Raw genomic sequence first — 17131 nt, 5'->3', positions numbered from 1 at the left:
GGTGCATGTTTAATCCTGAATTAATTTTTTTTAATTATGCAAAAAATGTCTTCAGATGAATTGGGTTGGAAATGGAAAGGAGAGCTGTGAAGAGCCAAGGCTCGGCCGCTCAAGGGTACGGCACTGGGATGGGTGGGTGTCTTGTGAACGTCGCCGCGCCATCAGCGCCAGGCTAGGTGCACTTTGATGCCACGTGGCTCAGAGTTCTTTGAACAAAATAGCTCGGCTGGCAGGCAGCTTCAGAGGTCGTGGGACAGACCCAGGTTATAGGCTAAGAATTTTGGTTAACTCGCTGTCACCTGGCAACGATGTTTTTATACCGTGTTTATGCTGCACGTGTATGCGCGGAATGTTATGCACTGCGTGTATTCAGCGCCGGTGCGTGTACACAGCGCGAAGAGAAGACCCTCATCCCGCAGTGTACGGACACACGGGCTGTGCACATTTAGCAGAGAGACACTGCGTGACCGACTGTCCAGAGCACTCGAATTGCAAGTTGGAAGAAATAACGATTTGAATACCTGCGACCCGTGCCGCTGGGCCGCGGGAGCGAAACGCGACGCAGCGAGGTGGAGAGTTTACGCGGCCCGTGGAAATGAGACGGGAAAAGCTGTCGTCGACTTTGCGAATCGAATCGGGACTCCAAATTGGTGACAATTCACCGGCTCGCCGCGGGGGGATTCATCGCTGCGAGCCCGGCGAGCGCGTCGTGCCGTTCCGCGGTGGCCGCGGTGGCAATGGCGATCGCTGTAGTGGTGGTGGTGGTGGTGGCGGCGGTGGCGGTGGTGGTGGTGGTGGTGGCGGTTGTGGTGGTGGCGATCACTGTAGTGGTGGCAGCGGTGGTAGTGGTGGCGGTGGTGGCGGTTGTGGTGGTGGCGATCGCTGTAGTGGTGGCAGCGGCGGTGGTGGCGGCGGCGGCAGTGGCGGTGGTGGCAATGGCGATCGCTGTAGTGGTGGCGGTGGTGGCGGCGGCGGTGGGTTGTGCGTGCGGCGCGATCCCGGGCGTCGGCGTGTCAGGATTAGTCATCGGAGAGCGGGGCGGCGCTCGCTACATCATTACGCATACAGGTGGTAATGACGTTCATTTGTGCTGCATGATTTGAGCAGCAGTGAGGCACGAGCCCCTCGCCTGTGACTCCCTAACTGGCGCATCAAACGAGCGAAATTTATCGCCCGCGTGGAGTCGGCAGCCAAGCCCGCTCGCCCGCCAGCGAAGAGCGCTCGACAGCCAGCCAGTTAGCCGGCCAGCTCGCCTGCCTGCGAGTCAGCCTGCGAGTCAGGCTGTCAGTCAGGCTGCCAGTCATCCAGCTAGCCAGCTGGTCGGCAAGCCTTCTCATCAGGCAGTCAGCCGGTTCAAACGTCAGGCCAGTCACCTAGCCAACTAGTCACGCAGGCAGCGAATCGCCCACCTGGCTCGTTAACCAGCCAACCAACCAATCAGTCAGCCAATGAGACGGCCAGGTTGCCTGCCAGTCGTACAATCAGCCAGCCAGGCAGCCAGTCGGCTAGCTAATAAGATAGATAGATAGATCGTTTATTGTCATTGTCACCAGTACAACGAAATTTAAAATGCTCACCAGTCAGGGCATCATTCATAAATTTAAATTAAATAAAACAAGAAAATAAAAATAAAATTAAATGAAAAATAATCAATTTATACTATATATAAAAACAGCCCAAGTATACCCACATACCCACATAAGGTTACATTTTGTCATTGCACATCTCTATTTCACATTCAATTGTAAACACTATTACTTAATAATTAATTAGCATTATTGAGTGTGGTGATCGCTGTAGGATAAAAGCTCTGTTTGAATCTGTTTGTCCTTGTTTTGACTGATCTGAATCGTCTGCCTGATGGCAACAGCTCAAACAGTGAGTGTCCAGGGTGTGAAGAGTCCTTTAGAATGATCTGTGCTTTTTTGATGCAACGTGAACTGTGTAGTTCTTCCAGTGTGGGGAGATGGCAGCCGGCGATCTTTTGGGCTGTGTTGATGACCCTCTGGAGCGCTTTCCTCTGAGCCACTGTGCAGCTGGTGTACCATACACAGATGCAGTATGTAAGAATGCTCTCGATGGAGGCTCGGTAGAAGGACACCAGCAGTTTCTGTGTGATGTTATTATTCCTGAGGATTCTCAGCCAAGTATTCAGCCAATCTGACCAGTGGCCAGCCATGCTTCTAACGAACACTGATCCTCCGTGTAGCCACCTTTGTCTCCCCAGTGCTGATGATGACACTGCACCAGGTAATGGTAATCATTTAAGGCTGAGTCGACTTGGGGGGGGGGATGGGGGGGAGACGCTCAGGACCGGTGCAGATGACGTCCACTCACATTGGCCGGTTGCCAGGTTTGTGGTGCAGTGCGCTAACCACTGCACCACCGCTCCACCGCTCCACTCAGTGCACTCACACACAAAGATCCCCCGTATAGCCTTCACAGACTGTTGTGACAAGTGCTGTTAGCGAGCATCTATGAAGGCCGGCACGGTACGCGAGGGGGTGGTTGGCCAGCAACCACGCTCGGCCGCCTTTGTCTCCCCAGTGGCGATGTTTTTACACATCGCACCATGTACTCATTTGAGGTTGAGTCGACCTAGGGGAGGCCCAAGAACGGTTCAGATAATCGTCACCGGTGTTGGCCGTGAGCGAGAATCGAACTCGAGTTGCTGGGTTCATAGCGCAGCGCGCGAATCGCTCACACACACACACGCGCGTGTGTGTGTGTGTGAGCGATTCGCGACACACACACACACGCGCGCGCGTGCGGACGCTAAACAAATTTATTGCAGTTTAGCTTCCCTCACCCGATCTGCAAGGTGTTCGTGATTGATTGACTTTTGATTGGCGTGCTTAAGTTGAGCGAGGTGAGAGCCCATCGACGTAGCGTGTCTCATTTGCAGTGGAGACCTGGGGGCAAAATACAAGGGGGGGAGGGGTGGGACGGAGGGGGGGGGCATGGACGGGAGCGAGACTGCAGGAGCAGCCGGTAAAGCCTGCAAGGAGAGCGGAATGATCCGTCACGTGGGAGTAGTTACACGTTGTGCCGGCACTGGAAATGCCGTTACGTACGTGTGTACGTTGAACTTCTTTCGCACCGCATGTAAGCCGGCCGTGCTCATCTCAGGTGCGTTAACGCCACGCCTCTGTCGACTCGTCACGATCGCGTGCCGTGCCATGGAGGCGTCCACGACGTCGGAGTAGTTGTTAAATGACGTCGCTTGAGCGGAAACACGCAACACTGACGGATAGCGTTAACTCGCTTTGGGTCTGTTTAGTTTCGTGCGTGCGTGTGTACGATTGTGCGTGCGTGTGTGCGATTGTGCGTGCGTGTGTGCGATTGTGCGTGCATGTGTGCGATTGTGCGTGCGTGTGTGCGATTGTGCGTGCGTGTGTGCAATTGTGCGCGCGTGTGTGCGATTGTGCGTGCGTGTGTACGATTGTGCGTGCGTGCGTACGATTGTGCGTGCGTGCGATTGTGCTTACGTGTGTGCGATTGTGCGTGCGTGTGTGCGATTGTGCGTGCGTGTGTGCGTGCGTGTGTGCGATTGTGCGTGCGTGTGCTTGTCGACAGCTTAGTTTTGCACATTCACTGTTGTCCAAGCCTGATGAAGTGCGAGCGTGGGCCGTGCAAAGCAAATGCAATGTTTTAGACCGGGGCTCTCTCCCTCTCGCCTGGCAGCGGCCGATCGCTCCCGCACGCTCACGCCTGTCGTGGCGCCGCTACGAGATCTCGGCTCGCTCTCAGGAGCACGTTCCCCTAAATCCGAACCTAAGCGCTCGCGTTACAGATTGATGAATCGCAGCCGACGCGAGCGCGCACTTTAAATGTTGTAATTTACGACCTTATTTAAAAAATAACGTCGCCCCGGCGCAGCAAGCCGCGGTAGCCGAAGTTGACTTATGTAAAAACATATCACGCACTAAATAACGCGCCGAAAAAAATGTCCTTAAATATTACTTCACACCCTCCTCTCACCAGACTCCACTGATTTTTACATTACCCGGCAAATGTCACGTTTTAGGGCAGGACGGTTATTGGTCTCGAATTTTTTTTTTTTTTTAACATTGTATTTCTTTGTAAACATACAACTTTTGCCGTATATTCATATATAACGCCCATCCCTTCTGGCCTATTGCTGTCTTTAGAAAATCTGATTATCTGCCTCGCACATAAAAGTTGGAAACCCATCGCGCTTTTGACACTAAAGTGTTCCTGGCAGCCCGGCGGGCATGGCAAGTGGGGAGACAACATGTAAATTTATTCCCCGGAATGTATATTTACGGCGGGCGGTGCAGCGGGCAATGATTGCCGGGGAAACGGGGACGGAGTCACGGGACATTAAGCGGAGATTTTACGAGGCGATATTTGCCGAGGCCGGCCAGCCGTGAAATGCCCTGCACTGGGCGGCCGCGCGGGGAGCCAGGGGAGGGAAGATGCATTTCCCACTGCTAATGTGATCCGCGTGGTAATTACTTCATTACCGGAATGAAGAGCCTCTTTAACTCTGAGCTATGGGCAGGTGGCCTGACCATCATTACGGAGCGGGCAAGCCTCGTATCCGTCACAGCACGGCGCCCCCAGCAGGCCCTGCTCCCTGGCACCTTCGCGCCCCCGGACGAGGGCAAGCGCCGTCGTCCCCGTTGCCTCCGTTTGCCTGACGCCCGCTCGCTCGCCCGCCCGCTCGGTCGCTAGGCCACTCGCCAGACCGCTCGCCCGCCAGCCTGCCTGCCGGCACGACCGCCACCTCGCTCGCCCACCCGCTCGCCCACCCGCTCGCTCACCCCGCCCATCAGAACCTCGGCATCATTTTCATCCCGCGCCCCAGGATCTGAAGGTGCTGGTAATGATGGACCCAAGCGGGGTTGGTGGTTTGCACGGAGATCACCGTGTGCCAGACACTCTCAGTCCAGTTACTGGGCGGCCAGGGTGTGGCAGCACAGCAAGTGGGTGGCTGAAACATCCGTGCCGGTTCCAGACTGTTGTTTCCTGCTGTGTAGTGGGTTTCCCCAAGGTTCTTTCCACGCACACGAAACCCCCCCCCCCCCCCTCGTCGAAGGGACATCGATCAAACAATTCCCATAGCGCGGGACCGTTTGGTGCACACATGAAGTATTTGCACACTTTTAAATGATCCAAAGGTGTGCGTTTTTCTTCTTCTCTCCTATGGCATGGGCCAATCTCTCCTCGGGGCGCTCGCTGTTGTCTTCCCATAAAGTAGTTCTCATTTTATTGGCCCTGGAAGGTTTTGGGGGGGGGGGATGAAGCGAGATGGCAACCGCCGCCACGGATGTGAACTCACAACCTCGAAAATGCAAGTGGCGCGCGCACGCCCGCCCGCCTTCGTTGGCACCTGGCCGGATCGCAGTCGTAGTTATTATTATTATTATTTTCCGGCAGTGCTTAACGGAGGCGAGCGGAGCCACCGTTGTGCTTAACGCAGCACTCTGTGCGGCTGGCGACGGGAATAATTCCGCGGGCGCACGCTGCGTTTGCATTACTCCTGCGAAGCCACCTGGTGGGCCCGGCACCTATCAAGGAAATGATCTTCTGAGAACTCGCCCCACCGCCGCCGCCGCCACCCCCCCCAGCCGCACGGCCGCGGCGGCGTCGCCCTCGAGCGAGATTATTATCTTCGTTTGAAAAATAAAAAATCACAAAAGAGCAACGATCGGCCGCGTTCTGCGCGGGAAAATAAAACAAATACGGGGCTGTTTAACGTCGACGAGGCGTTTGCGTTTATTTATTTATTTTCCCCCCGCGTTATTATTTTCTGCTCGCTCACCGTTCAGCGACTGACTGAGTGAATTTGTGCCGCGGCGCTAAATTCACTCTATTTTCTCGGCGTTTCGCTTTGCGTAAACGCGAGAGTAAATGTTGCCGTTGCGTTCCCTAATTTTTGCATTTATTTCCATAACGCCGCAGAGGCTGAGCGCGAGTTATTTATTACGTGGAAATTGACTCCGCGTTACAATGAGCACATCATAATCAATCACGTCTTCATCCTCTCTTCTTTCTTTCCCGCTGTAATGTTGAAAGCTAAAATAATCTTCTCGCGGAGTTGTAAAAAAAAAAAAATAGCATAATGTGCGTGATTTATCCGCGCATCCCAAATTTCCACGCGGCACTAAAAATTTAAGCTCAGCTAAATTCTAAACCCGGACGATTTACATTGCGGGGGGGAAGGTGGGGGGGACCGGGCGATGACAGCGAAGGACGTTTTAAGGTGACTCTGACCATTCATTAGGGCTCCTGTAAAAATAGCGGGGGCCGTTAGCGAGTGCCCTTCGCTCTGATTGACCCAGCCGTGACCCCACAGCCGTAGTCGTCATCGTCGTCATCATTGCGGGGAGTCACGCGGCGCGGACAGAGCGCCTCCATGAGCCACCGCTCCTTCTTCCTCCTCCCGCTACCGCCGCTGCTGGGCTTCATCGATGTCGCGTGCGTGTGTGCGTGTGTGCGTGTGTGCGTGCGTGCGTGCGTGCGCGCGCAGTCCCCGCGGGGTTTACGCGGGCGGCTGAGCCCGACCCGTGCTCCTCCAACACGGCGCGGCGAGCGTTGGGTACCAACGCCGGTGGGAGATCGGTGGCCGCGCCGACTAAGGCCGAGCACGCGGGCTCCCTCCGCCCGGTCGAGATGAGTTGAGGCTCTGAAACTCAGGCTTGAACACCAAGCCTTGAGTGTCCCATAATGTTTCCGGAGTCCGACTCTGAACCTCAGGCCCTTACACTGAACCTTAACGATCATAATAACGGCCCGTTAGTCGGACTTTTCCCAGTGCCGTTTCATCGTTTTGGACACAAAGACAAACATCCCCCATATAGCCTGAACAGACTGTTGGGGCAAGTGCTGTTAGCGAGCACCTATGCAGGCCGGCACGGCACACGAGGGGGTGGTGTGGGCAGAACCATGCCCGGCCACCTTTGTCTCTCCAGTGCCGATGATGACACACGACACCATGTATTCATTTAAGGCTGAGTTGACCTAAACAAAGACAAAGACACATACATCTGCTGTACATGGCCACTTACTCATTTATAATGAATGCAAAAAATGGCTCGAAAACAAAACAATATACAGGTGTTGTAGCCTCACATGAGCTGGGTTGTGACAACGCCCCACATGGTGCAACACATACGCAGCTGCTATTCATGGCAGTTTACTTTCTGATGACTATAGCAACATCGACAGAGCCGTGCGTGTTCGTGAGTGAGGCTTCCGCGTCGCAGATTCATCCTCGCCGCATGGCTTCGCTTGATCGTTTTGTGCAACGTGCGGCGATGTTTCTTGTCCCAGGCCGCCAGACATTTGTTTGCGCTGCACTTGCTGTGCTGGAATGGATGCAGGCGGCTGGTCCCGCTTGAACCTATTCAGGGGTCACTGTCCAGCCAGCTACAGCCGCGTGGTCAGGGCAGTCGCGCATTGTCGCAGGTTCAAATCCCGCCTCGCCAGCCCTGCGGAGGTGATTATAATATGAGACGGCATTGCTTGGGGTGCCGTGGTGGCGAGATGTTAACTCCCTCGCCTGGTATGCAGGAGGTCGTGGGGTCGATCCCAACCCTCGATGCCTATCTATTTGGAGTTGTTCTCCCCGTGGTCACGTGGATTATTGTCCAGGTCCTCCGGTGTTTTCCTGCACGTTTAGAATCATGCGTTTAGAGTATTTGACTCCTCTACATTTCCACATGATAAGCCACTTCGTTCAGCTATCGTTTGTGGCCAGGTTGCTTCTGAAAAAGAGCGATATAGCTCAGTGGGCCTTACTTGGTAAAATACAAATTTAAACAAATTCTAAATAGCTTGGTGCCATGGAGATCCTCGTTCTTGGTAAGGGAATGGGGAATTTCCATCAGATGATCAGGGCCATTGTCAGATCAGCATCACAAGTTTTAACATCGCTTCGGCATTGTCATAATCTCCAGCGTCACCATTGTCGGCATCTCTCCGAGCTGGTAAAGTTACCTCCGCTTATTGAACTTAGGAAGTCACCAACCAACTTCCTTTGAATGAACCAGTCCTTGCCATAGTAATGTGGAATATCCAACACCGTCTAAGGATTGTTAGTGGAGATGAGCCCCACACAACGGCGTGTAGATATTTAATTCAGCGTTAGCCCCTTGAGCGCCACGTACGCAAGGGAGACGTGGTGTTTTGTTTACCCCGTGCGTGTGCGTGCGTGTATAACGCTGCGTGCGTGTATAACGACGCTGTGTGCGTGTATAACGACGCTGCGTGCGTGTATAACGCTGCGTGCTTACGCGGCCCGTGACCAATACTTAAGCGGGTCACGTCTGCTCGAGGTGCGACGCCCGAAATGATCTGCCGCCCGAAATGTTACTCGGAGCCCCTAAATCTCACACGTTAGTGCGGCCCCCCCCTGACCCTTGTAAATTGTTGGACGGTTTTGACCCCGTATACGTGTGTGTGTGTATGTGTGAAACGCGATGCTGTTTCAGCAAGTACGTGGGTACGCAGGCTAATAAATACTCGGGGGGTAAGAATAACAATTCTCACTCTGCGGCGCGGGGGATTAAACGATGACTGCACGCTTTTTCGGCAGGTTTTATGGGTTTATTTCACATTCTTTTGAGCCAACCTTTTTTATATTAACACCACAAAATGAACCGCGGGGGCCCAACCCCCCCCCCTCCACCCACACACATCCGTTGCAAAAACCAAGAGCGCCGGGGATTGTACGGCATCTGGATGCCAGGCCTGTCCACAGGACAAGCGATAGAGACACATCTTGTGAGCCAGCAAGAGCAGAAGAAGAAGATGAGGAGGAGGAGGGCGTCTTTGTGAATGGGGTTCCTTTTAGAGGAGTGGTTGAGAGGGGTAAGGAGGCTGCAGGGTAGAGGGTGGAGGGGGGAAGGAGGCACCTCACAGGACGGCCTTGTGTCTGGACTTGAACATCGAGGGCATGGGTCCTAGCCCTGCACACGGCATGCACGCCGTGGTCAACCGCTGCAGTGCGGGTCACAGCAATACACCCACTCACTCACCCATTCAACTGTCCACCCACTCATCCACTCACTCACTCACCCACCCACTCACTGACTCACCCACCCAGTCACCCGCTCACTCACCCACCCACCCGCTCGCTCACTCACCCACCCACTCACTCACCCACTCACTCACCCACTCACTCGTCCACTTACTCATCCACTCACTTTTTCACCCACCCACCCACTCACTGACTCACCCACCACACTGCAGGTCACTTCTCTTTCTGCTTCTTCCCTGTCATTGTTCAACTTTGAAATTCCCTCCGACCGTCACTTTTTTCCCTCCAAGCTCTGAAAAAGAACAGTAACCTCGCTCAACGCTTATAAACGTGTTGACCCTATAACCCATTACACCTGTGACAGTGCGGTTGGACTGGGTCCCGGTCGAGGGATGGTGGAGTGGGGTCGGGGGGGGGTCTCTGTTTTTCCTGTGTTGCGTGGGAGATGCGGGCCCTGACGTGCGTCCGGTGTGGCTCTCAGGTGGAGCCTGGGCCCCTCGTGCGGCCGCTGGTGGAGCCAGACACGGCCCACGCACGCGTCTTCTGCTACAACTGCGCCGCCGAGGGACACTACGGACACGTGCGTAGCGGCGCGCGTGCACACACGCATGTGTACACGTGCATGATACACACACGTGTACACAACGTACACGCACGTGTGCATACCGCACACAAAGCATCTACGTATACACACAAACGTACGTGCACAACAACAAAACACAACAACAGCCGCAATTCTCCACTAAGTAGCTGTGACATCACCACACACAGCGCTTTTGTGCCTGGATCTGTGCACTGTGAGGACACGTGCAGTGTCATAGCCCCGCTGGCAGGAGTTGGCCGGACAGACCCATCTGCCGTGAGTTGACTGATTAAGATGACTTGCAGATCCCACCACCTATGCTCCCTACTGTGTGAACATACACATACACCATACGCACAAATGTTGTGTGTTATGACACTTGTTGCCCCAGGAAAAAGCCTCATTGAGTCTCAAGACTCTTTTTTGGCGAGGGTCCTGCCAAGTTTGTATAGCACGGTGTGACGTTGTTTCGTGCGATCCCAATGGAACCATTTGCAGGTCATTTTTCAGCGTTGGGAAACCAGAGAACCCGGTAGAAAACCTCTGCAGAACAGAGGGAGAACATACAAACTTTAATCTTGATTTGAAGCTTTCGTGACTGCAGGTAACCGTACTCTTTGGTTCTTTGGACGCTTGTGTTGCGCCCGAAACGTCGCGATTTATTTTATTTTATACCTACGTGACTTTACCGAAAGAACCAAAGATTATACAAACTTTACACAGAAAGGCACCCGTCGGGAATGGAACCCAGGCCTCTTGTTGCTGTGAGGAGACAAGAGGGTGTTGCCAATGTGCCGCCACCCTGCGGTATATGTGCGCGAGTACACCGTACACAACACAGGCTTACGGTACACCTACACACACGTGGCCCAAGCAGAGGATTGTCCCGTCCCTCATGGTCTAAGCCGTCGTCCGGGGCTCCCGCAGTCCACACGGGAATGGCAGCCTCTTGTCCCCTACACAATGGTTACGGCACCCGACTCGCAATGGAAAGGTCACAAGTTCAAATACCTGTCGGGGACCAACTCGGCCTTTTACCTGTCCTGGGTAACTTATTGGAGGGTCCACAGTTGTCATTACATGGAAAGATTGGCTCCCACTATAAATATCCGGATTTTCCATCGTTATCTCAGGGCCACCAATAGAGATGATGGTGGAGATGTTGGATATTATTCCACGTTGAACTTCTTTCGCACGGTTCGTAGCCAACCATGCTAATCAGCGATGTTTGACCGCGTACTCTTGAATTGATTGCCTCAGTCGCTTCTTCTCCACCCTCGGGCCCTCGGCACTGATCGGCACAGCTCTGCCCAGCGCCATCTCTCCGTCGTCTCTCTGTCTCTCTGTCTGTCTCGCGTCCACGGCTCGGAGCGGGTGGGGGGGTGGGGTGCGAGGGGCTGGGTTTGGATTTGCGGCCCCATCTCGCCGGGGCCGACACGCCCCGTCGGGGTGCCGAGTCGACCGCTCGCCGATCCCTCTGGCGTGGATCGCGGCGCGAAGGGGCTCGGCGAGAAATACGACGGCGCTTCCTCCGGCGCGACGCTCTCGCGCCCGCCCCAGGCTTTTGACGTCTGCGGGGCCCCAGGCAAGCGTGACGCCGCGGAAGGAATAAAAAAAAAAAGATTTCAAAAAATGAACGGTCCTGAATTAGTTCACGCTTAACGCGGCCCGACCAGCGCTACTCATCCGAGTTTGACGGCAGCCGGTCTCTCTGTCAGCGCCGGTGGAAATAGGGGCGGCCGCAGGGAAGGAAAGATCGCGTGGTCGCGGGGGTAGGGGCTGCGGCGTGCGCGGTTGTTTGGGGAGGGTTCCAGTCAGTTTCATTATCAAGTCATTAAATTCAAACTCGTCCGCTCCTTCCCAAATGACTTTTGACCTCATCTCCACGCGAGGGTCTTTCGCGGCAAGCGGGGAGTTCACGCTCCGTTAACGAGAGCTCCACAAGATTGGCGCGTAAGCCCCCCCCCCCACGCCATGAGGTTCCAAGCCAGCACCACGGAGAGCCTGGGTTCGACACCGGGGCACTCGCCCGAGAGAGAATCGTAGGCTCTCTCGAATGTGGGCAACATTACCCAAGCATCCCATGCAAGGTCAAAGTCAAAGCATCTCCGTGCTTAAACGAGCAAAGTGTGGCCTTAATATCCATTGTGACTGTGAGCCAAAGGTGGAAATTTAATATTCCTATGGTCAGACCCAGTCTGTCCATAGAATAACCAATATTGACGTCCCACAGAGTGGTACTCATTTTATTGGCCCCGTGGAGATGATAACCAGGAATTGAACACGTGTCCTCCAATTGTGAGTCGCACACTCTGCCACAGTGACACGGCAACAGCACCTTTCTTGGTACTCGCTGAACACCGAGACCCAATGAGGCTTCACCTGAATGAAACAAAAGGATTTGTCTTATTGTTGTTGACTGACAACCCTATGAAAGTCAGCCTTCTAACATGTAAGATAGTGCACCACCGGGCTCCGGGGCTCTTTCCATTCGTTGCCTTCGAAGCGGCGAGTAGTCGGCGATCGCAGGCCCAGCGCGGTTCGTGACGCACGACTCGCCATCGTCGCCCCCTTGGATCTCGTGCATCGGCGGCGGGGTAGGACGCGCCGGGGGGAGGGGGGGGGCGGGCGATGCGGGAGAGCTCTTCCTGCCCCACAGTGCCGATACCACAATCGGGACACCGCGGGTGGCGAACGGGGAAATTCATCCCAAAGGCGAAAAATAGGCGAGCGAGCGGGGGCCGTGTTTTCGGTCCCGACAGCCGAGCACTCGCTGGCTCGCGGATCTGGTGGCCGTTAATTCAGTGGCGACGCTCGACGCCGCGGGGCCCCTTCGCTCCCCCGCACCTCCTCCCCCCGCGCCACTAAAGCGCGCGGCGTCGATCACGAGCCGCGAGAGGTTCGATCGCGGCCGAGCCCTCGCTCGCTCACTCCCCGCCAAGCCCCACGATTGGTCTGCGTTGTGTCAGGCGGGGAGGTGAGGTTGACTGAGGGGGTGGTGGGGAGGAATGTGTTGGGGGGAGGGGAGGGGAGGGATGGAGGCACGTTGGCCCCGTGCGCACAGTCATTGCACTCATCTGCAAAATTGATTGTTCATTAATTAGAGGCACTAATGGCCAATGAGATCATCGGTTACTGCCGCTGGTGATGAGTGTCTGCTAACCGGCTCCGGTGAACATCTACATAATTTGTCTTCTTGGCATCATCATCATCGTCGTCGTCGTAATAATTCAATGAATTCCCTCGCCGTTATTTAAACGTGTGAGAGCCTATTCATAGCACAAGCCAATTTTTTGTTAAAGCAAACCTTAGTTCGCAATGTTATGCACCAGCAGTTCTTACAGGTATTTTATTTGCAAGTTAGCTGGGGCAGTAGTGATTCTGTGGTTTGAGATTATGGCTCCAACCATGGAAATGTGACATTTCCACCAACGCAGTGGTACCCAGCGGGGATTAGCACCGAGGGAGGCTTTTTGACGTTAGAACGTTCGCAAAGTGACGAGTAGCAATCTCGGTGACGTGTTGCCGATAGTCCACAAACCTTCTGAGGATGATAGAATGAGTACTCTGCACGTTCACTGTTGGGATCTAGGCAGTGACACGGTTACAGAGTGGCCGACTTTCGTGAATTAAGCCACAATCTTGAATGCCTGCCGTGCAGCATCGTGACACAACGTTCGAATGTCCCTGTGTGCTGTTGGCGAGCGCCTGGTCAGACCACCACGGCACACTTTGTGAGGCGGCCAGGACCACGCCCGCCCCCATGCCTCCTTTGTCTCCCACATTTTGACTCCCACCACGAGTCCCCGGCCAGGCAGAGGACTACGTTGCCACACTGTGCCAACCACGCAGACAACAAGAGCGTGCAAAGCAAGTGGACAGGTGCTGTCCGTGAGCACCTCTTTGGACTGGCGAGGGCACGCAATGAGAGTTTTCACAGAGAGTCAAATCCAAGTCCCCAGCTGCCTTTGACTTCCCAATGCTGAGGGTTATGGCGGAGTCAACCTAGGGGTGGCACAGGCCCGGGGTTCAGGCGATCACCACTGATATTAGCCGTGGCCGGGAATCGAACTCGGGCCACCGATTTCATCGGGCTACCACGCTGACCACGACGCTGCCGCCCCCCCCCCTCCCCCGCAGTTACACGCACGCGCCTATACCCAGCCCACGTTTAGATAACATGTGCTCTACGCTCGCGTCATTCAAGGTCTAAATCATTCTTCGGCCTCGTTTTCAGTGACGAGACTCATGTAATTGAAACCGTTATTAATACGGCTCCGCTCACAGGAATCTCATTACTTCATCCGTCAGCAGTGACAGGCTAATTTCGGCATCCTTTATTTAACCAGGTGAGAACCTTTGCACATTCATTATCTCTTTTGCAAGGGGGACCTGAGAAGCACAGAGACGAGAAGTCAAGCCCCACGCCGACAAGAAGAGTCCGAGATGAAAAGCTGATCCACCCTCCCCCCTCCCCCCACCCATTACAGCGTTCCTCTCGGTGGCCTTGAGTCAATGTCGCGAATTCCACATTCCTGTGTAGATGGTCACTCTCTCTCAGATGGCCCACTGTTGACTTTCTACAACGTGTGGTGCTCATTGTATTGATGTTGGGAGGAATGGTGATGGGCCGAGTGGACCTTTCGACTGCGATTGGGCTGCGTTGGCCCTCATGCTAGGGACTTATTTCCTCCTCTTTCAAGCTCTTGTTGAACCCTCACGCGGTACATTCCAATTGTTAAATCTATCTGTCAGTGGAACTACAACTGGCTTTTGTCAATAATTATGTATAGTCATTGTTATTAGTTGCTCAGGATGAGGGAGGGCCCTGCTCAGGATATTTGGTCAATTCCTTGTGGAGTATCTGCGGTCTGATAACTGTCCATAGTAATGTGGAATTCCGCGCACGCAATCCGGTCTCACCACTCCATCTCCTCAGTAGTCATCCTCTTGCAGGTTTGCCTGCCATTCCATTACCAGTCTTGTCCACCGCTCGCCAATCTCTGTATTCCGCGTGGTGTTTAGACTTTTGTGGAATTTCCTCCAGAAACTTTATTTCTACCACGTGCATGGTGCTCGCTCAAGCACGTTGCCCTTGCGATGCAGGAGCCTTCTGCATTGCAATGCAATGTCACTACAATGTCTATGAACGGAATGAGTTGAACGTGTAATATTTACTCACTTTATAAGGAGTTAACGTGTCAAATTTTCACGTGTCATTGAGATGAAAACACGGTAAAAATATGAAAGCAAAGAGCAACAGCAGAGCTCTGTGGTCTTGCCGGTCCCGTTATGAGGACGAGCAGCATTTCAAGTTGGCCAGCGGCCTTCGCCGACTGAGAACGTTTTTCCATTTTACTACGACGCACGCACGAGGAGGAGAACTTGCCAGGCGTCAGTCAGTCGCTCGCTCGCTCGCTCGCGCGACCGCGCAGAGCTCCGCCCATCAAACGTCCAAACCTCGCAGAGCGTGGGGCAGCACCCGTCCCGAGCCAGCGGGGTGGAAATTCCACATCCCTATGCCGGGAGGCAGAGGGCCGCCGTGGCGGTGTCGGCCGCGTTCCCCCGCCGCACGGTTTTCGCGTCGCTGTGACCCGGTGCTCCGTTCCTAAGTGCCGCGCAGCGGAATTGCCGTTCCGTGTCACCCCTCCGCCCCCCCCCCCACCCCCCCACCACCCCCCGGCACCTCCCGCAGGCTAACGATGATGCGCTTATAATTATTTACTGGCTCTGGGCCGCCGCCTCTTCCTCGCCGCGGCAGCAGCAGTAGCGGCGGCAGCGGCAGCAGCACATGTTTTACACGGGGCGCTGGTTCACCGCATCCCGTCGCCGCCGATCAATGCTTTGTGTTTAACGGCGGGGGGGAGCCCACCGCTCGTGGGGCCAGGCCCGAGACGAACGCTTCTCTCATTCGCTAATTGTCTAGGTTTCGTTTTTACGGGTTTCGGAGCACGATGTCGCCGCGGAAGGGGTTTGTTGTCGCCGCGCGTGGGGGTCGGCGCGGGGTCACGTTTTGAGGAATTTGCCGTGGGTTGCGTCGAGATGGTTGTGGTGAGGGGGGGGGGGGCGCCACGGTGGCGAGATGTTAACTCCTTCGCCTGGTGTACAGGAGTTCGCGGGTTCGATCCCGACCCTGACGCCTGTTGTATATTTGGAGTTTGCGTGTTTTCCCCGTGGTCGTGTGTGTTTTTCTCCAGGTCCTCCGGTTTTTCCATCTGCATTTAGAATTATGCGGTTAGAATGTTCGGCTGCTATACATTTCCACATGGTAAGCCACTTCATGGAGCTATCATTTGTGGCCAGGTCGCTTCTGAAAAGAGCTTTTATAGCTCAGTGGGGTCTTACCTGGTCAAATAAAAAATTGTTTAGTTTCTAGTTTTTTATTTTGTATGTTGGAGTCTAATCACGTACGGTGCAAAAGAAGTTCCACATACATACACTCATATTGACTATTTCCACTGGCATATCCGAGCCGCGCCTGTGCCAGGGCCAGCCTGTTGCATGTCAGCAGTGCCGCTGACCTCTCGCACGCAACGTAGGATGTCAAGATGCATGTAGATGATGTTGGTGGTGACGCACACGTAGTGTTGTCAGCGACAGCCTCCTCGGGTCGGACACACACAGTGGCAACACGAGAGCTGGCGTAATGCTCGTGGCCATTCTCTCCGATCGCTCGGCAACCAATTCGTCGATTTTGCATTGCTAGGAAATGGCAGTTGTGTGCAATATGTCCCAACCCTTGCAACGTGCCACCAGATGATTGACAAAGCACACGAGGTCATAAGCCATTCATTATCGGCCATGTTTCAATCCACCGCTGGATGAAGGCCGCCTTCCCAAGCTGCCACCGAGTAGTTTCATGCGTGTCAGTGATCGCATATCTTGAGAAATCTTGGCACTCCGAGGGCGAGGCACACAAACCACTGTCCATTTTAGTTTTCGATTCGAACAGCTATCAGCTCATTGCGTACAAGAGCCCAGTTCATCGCAGGTGGCCGGAGCCTGAACTCAAGCCACCGACCTCAGCGGTGTTCCTCTCTCCACTGTGACATGGCCACTATGAGGCCGCTTCGTCACCGGCAGCATGGTGCCTTGATCGGAGTGTTCCACTCACAATCAGGTCACAAGTTCAAATCTTGGTCAGGAATCATCCCAGCCCATTAACCCTACGTGGACACTAACATACGTGAGCAGAGGGTCATCCTACGGACAGATTGGCCCTGTCATGATAATGTGGAATGTGTCTTCCCCAACACTGCCCAATGCTCACTTGAGCCGGGAGACGAAAGGCCAGCAGTCATGTCCAAAGATCTTCACCGTGTTCACTCTGCTGCGGTGATCTTCGGCCGGAATGTCCCCGCGAACAATTCTGAATGTCCATCGCGCGGCAATGTAGGCCTCCGCGGTTGTTACTTGGCTGGTAGGGCCGGCGCGTTGGGGCTGGGCAGCGTGGGTGGTGGGGGTGCGCTCGGAGGAGTGTGGGCTGGCAAGCCCGGGCTCCGTGATGAAATACTGCGGCGGGCGGATAATTGTGCGCTAAT

General features: G+C 54.6%; 1 protein-coding gene across 1 annotated transcript in view; it reads left to right on the top strand.

The window, feature by feature from the left end:
* LOC144720666 (zinc finger CCHC domain-containing protein 7-like) overlaps positions 1-17131 on the top strand; it is a 212013-nt gene that overhangs the window by 188391 nt on the left and 6491 nt on the right. The window contains 1 exon segment of the mRNA XM_078597597.1: positions 9489-9587. Within this exon segment, the coding sequence (XP_078453723.1) occupies positions 9489-9587 (99 nt within the window).

Source organism: Lampetra planeri, chromosome 9, assembly GCF_965212315.1.
Source record: "Lampetra planeri chromosome 9, kcLamPlan1.2.h2, whole genome shotgun sequence".
In the NCBI taxonomy this organism is placed as follows: Eukaryota; Metazoa; Chordata; class Hyperoartia; order Petromyzontiformes; family Petromyzontidae; genus Lampetra; species Lampetra planeri.
Note: the sequence above shows the minus strand (reverse complement) of the source record. Positions and strands in the feature narration are given on the sequence as shown.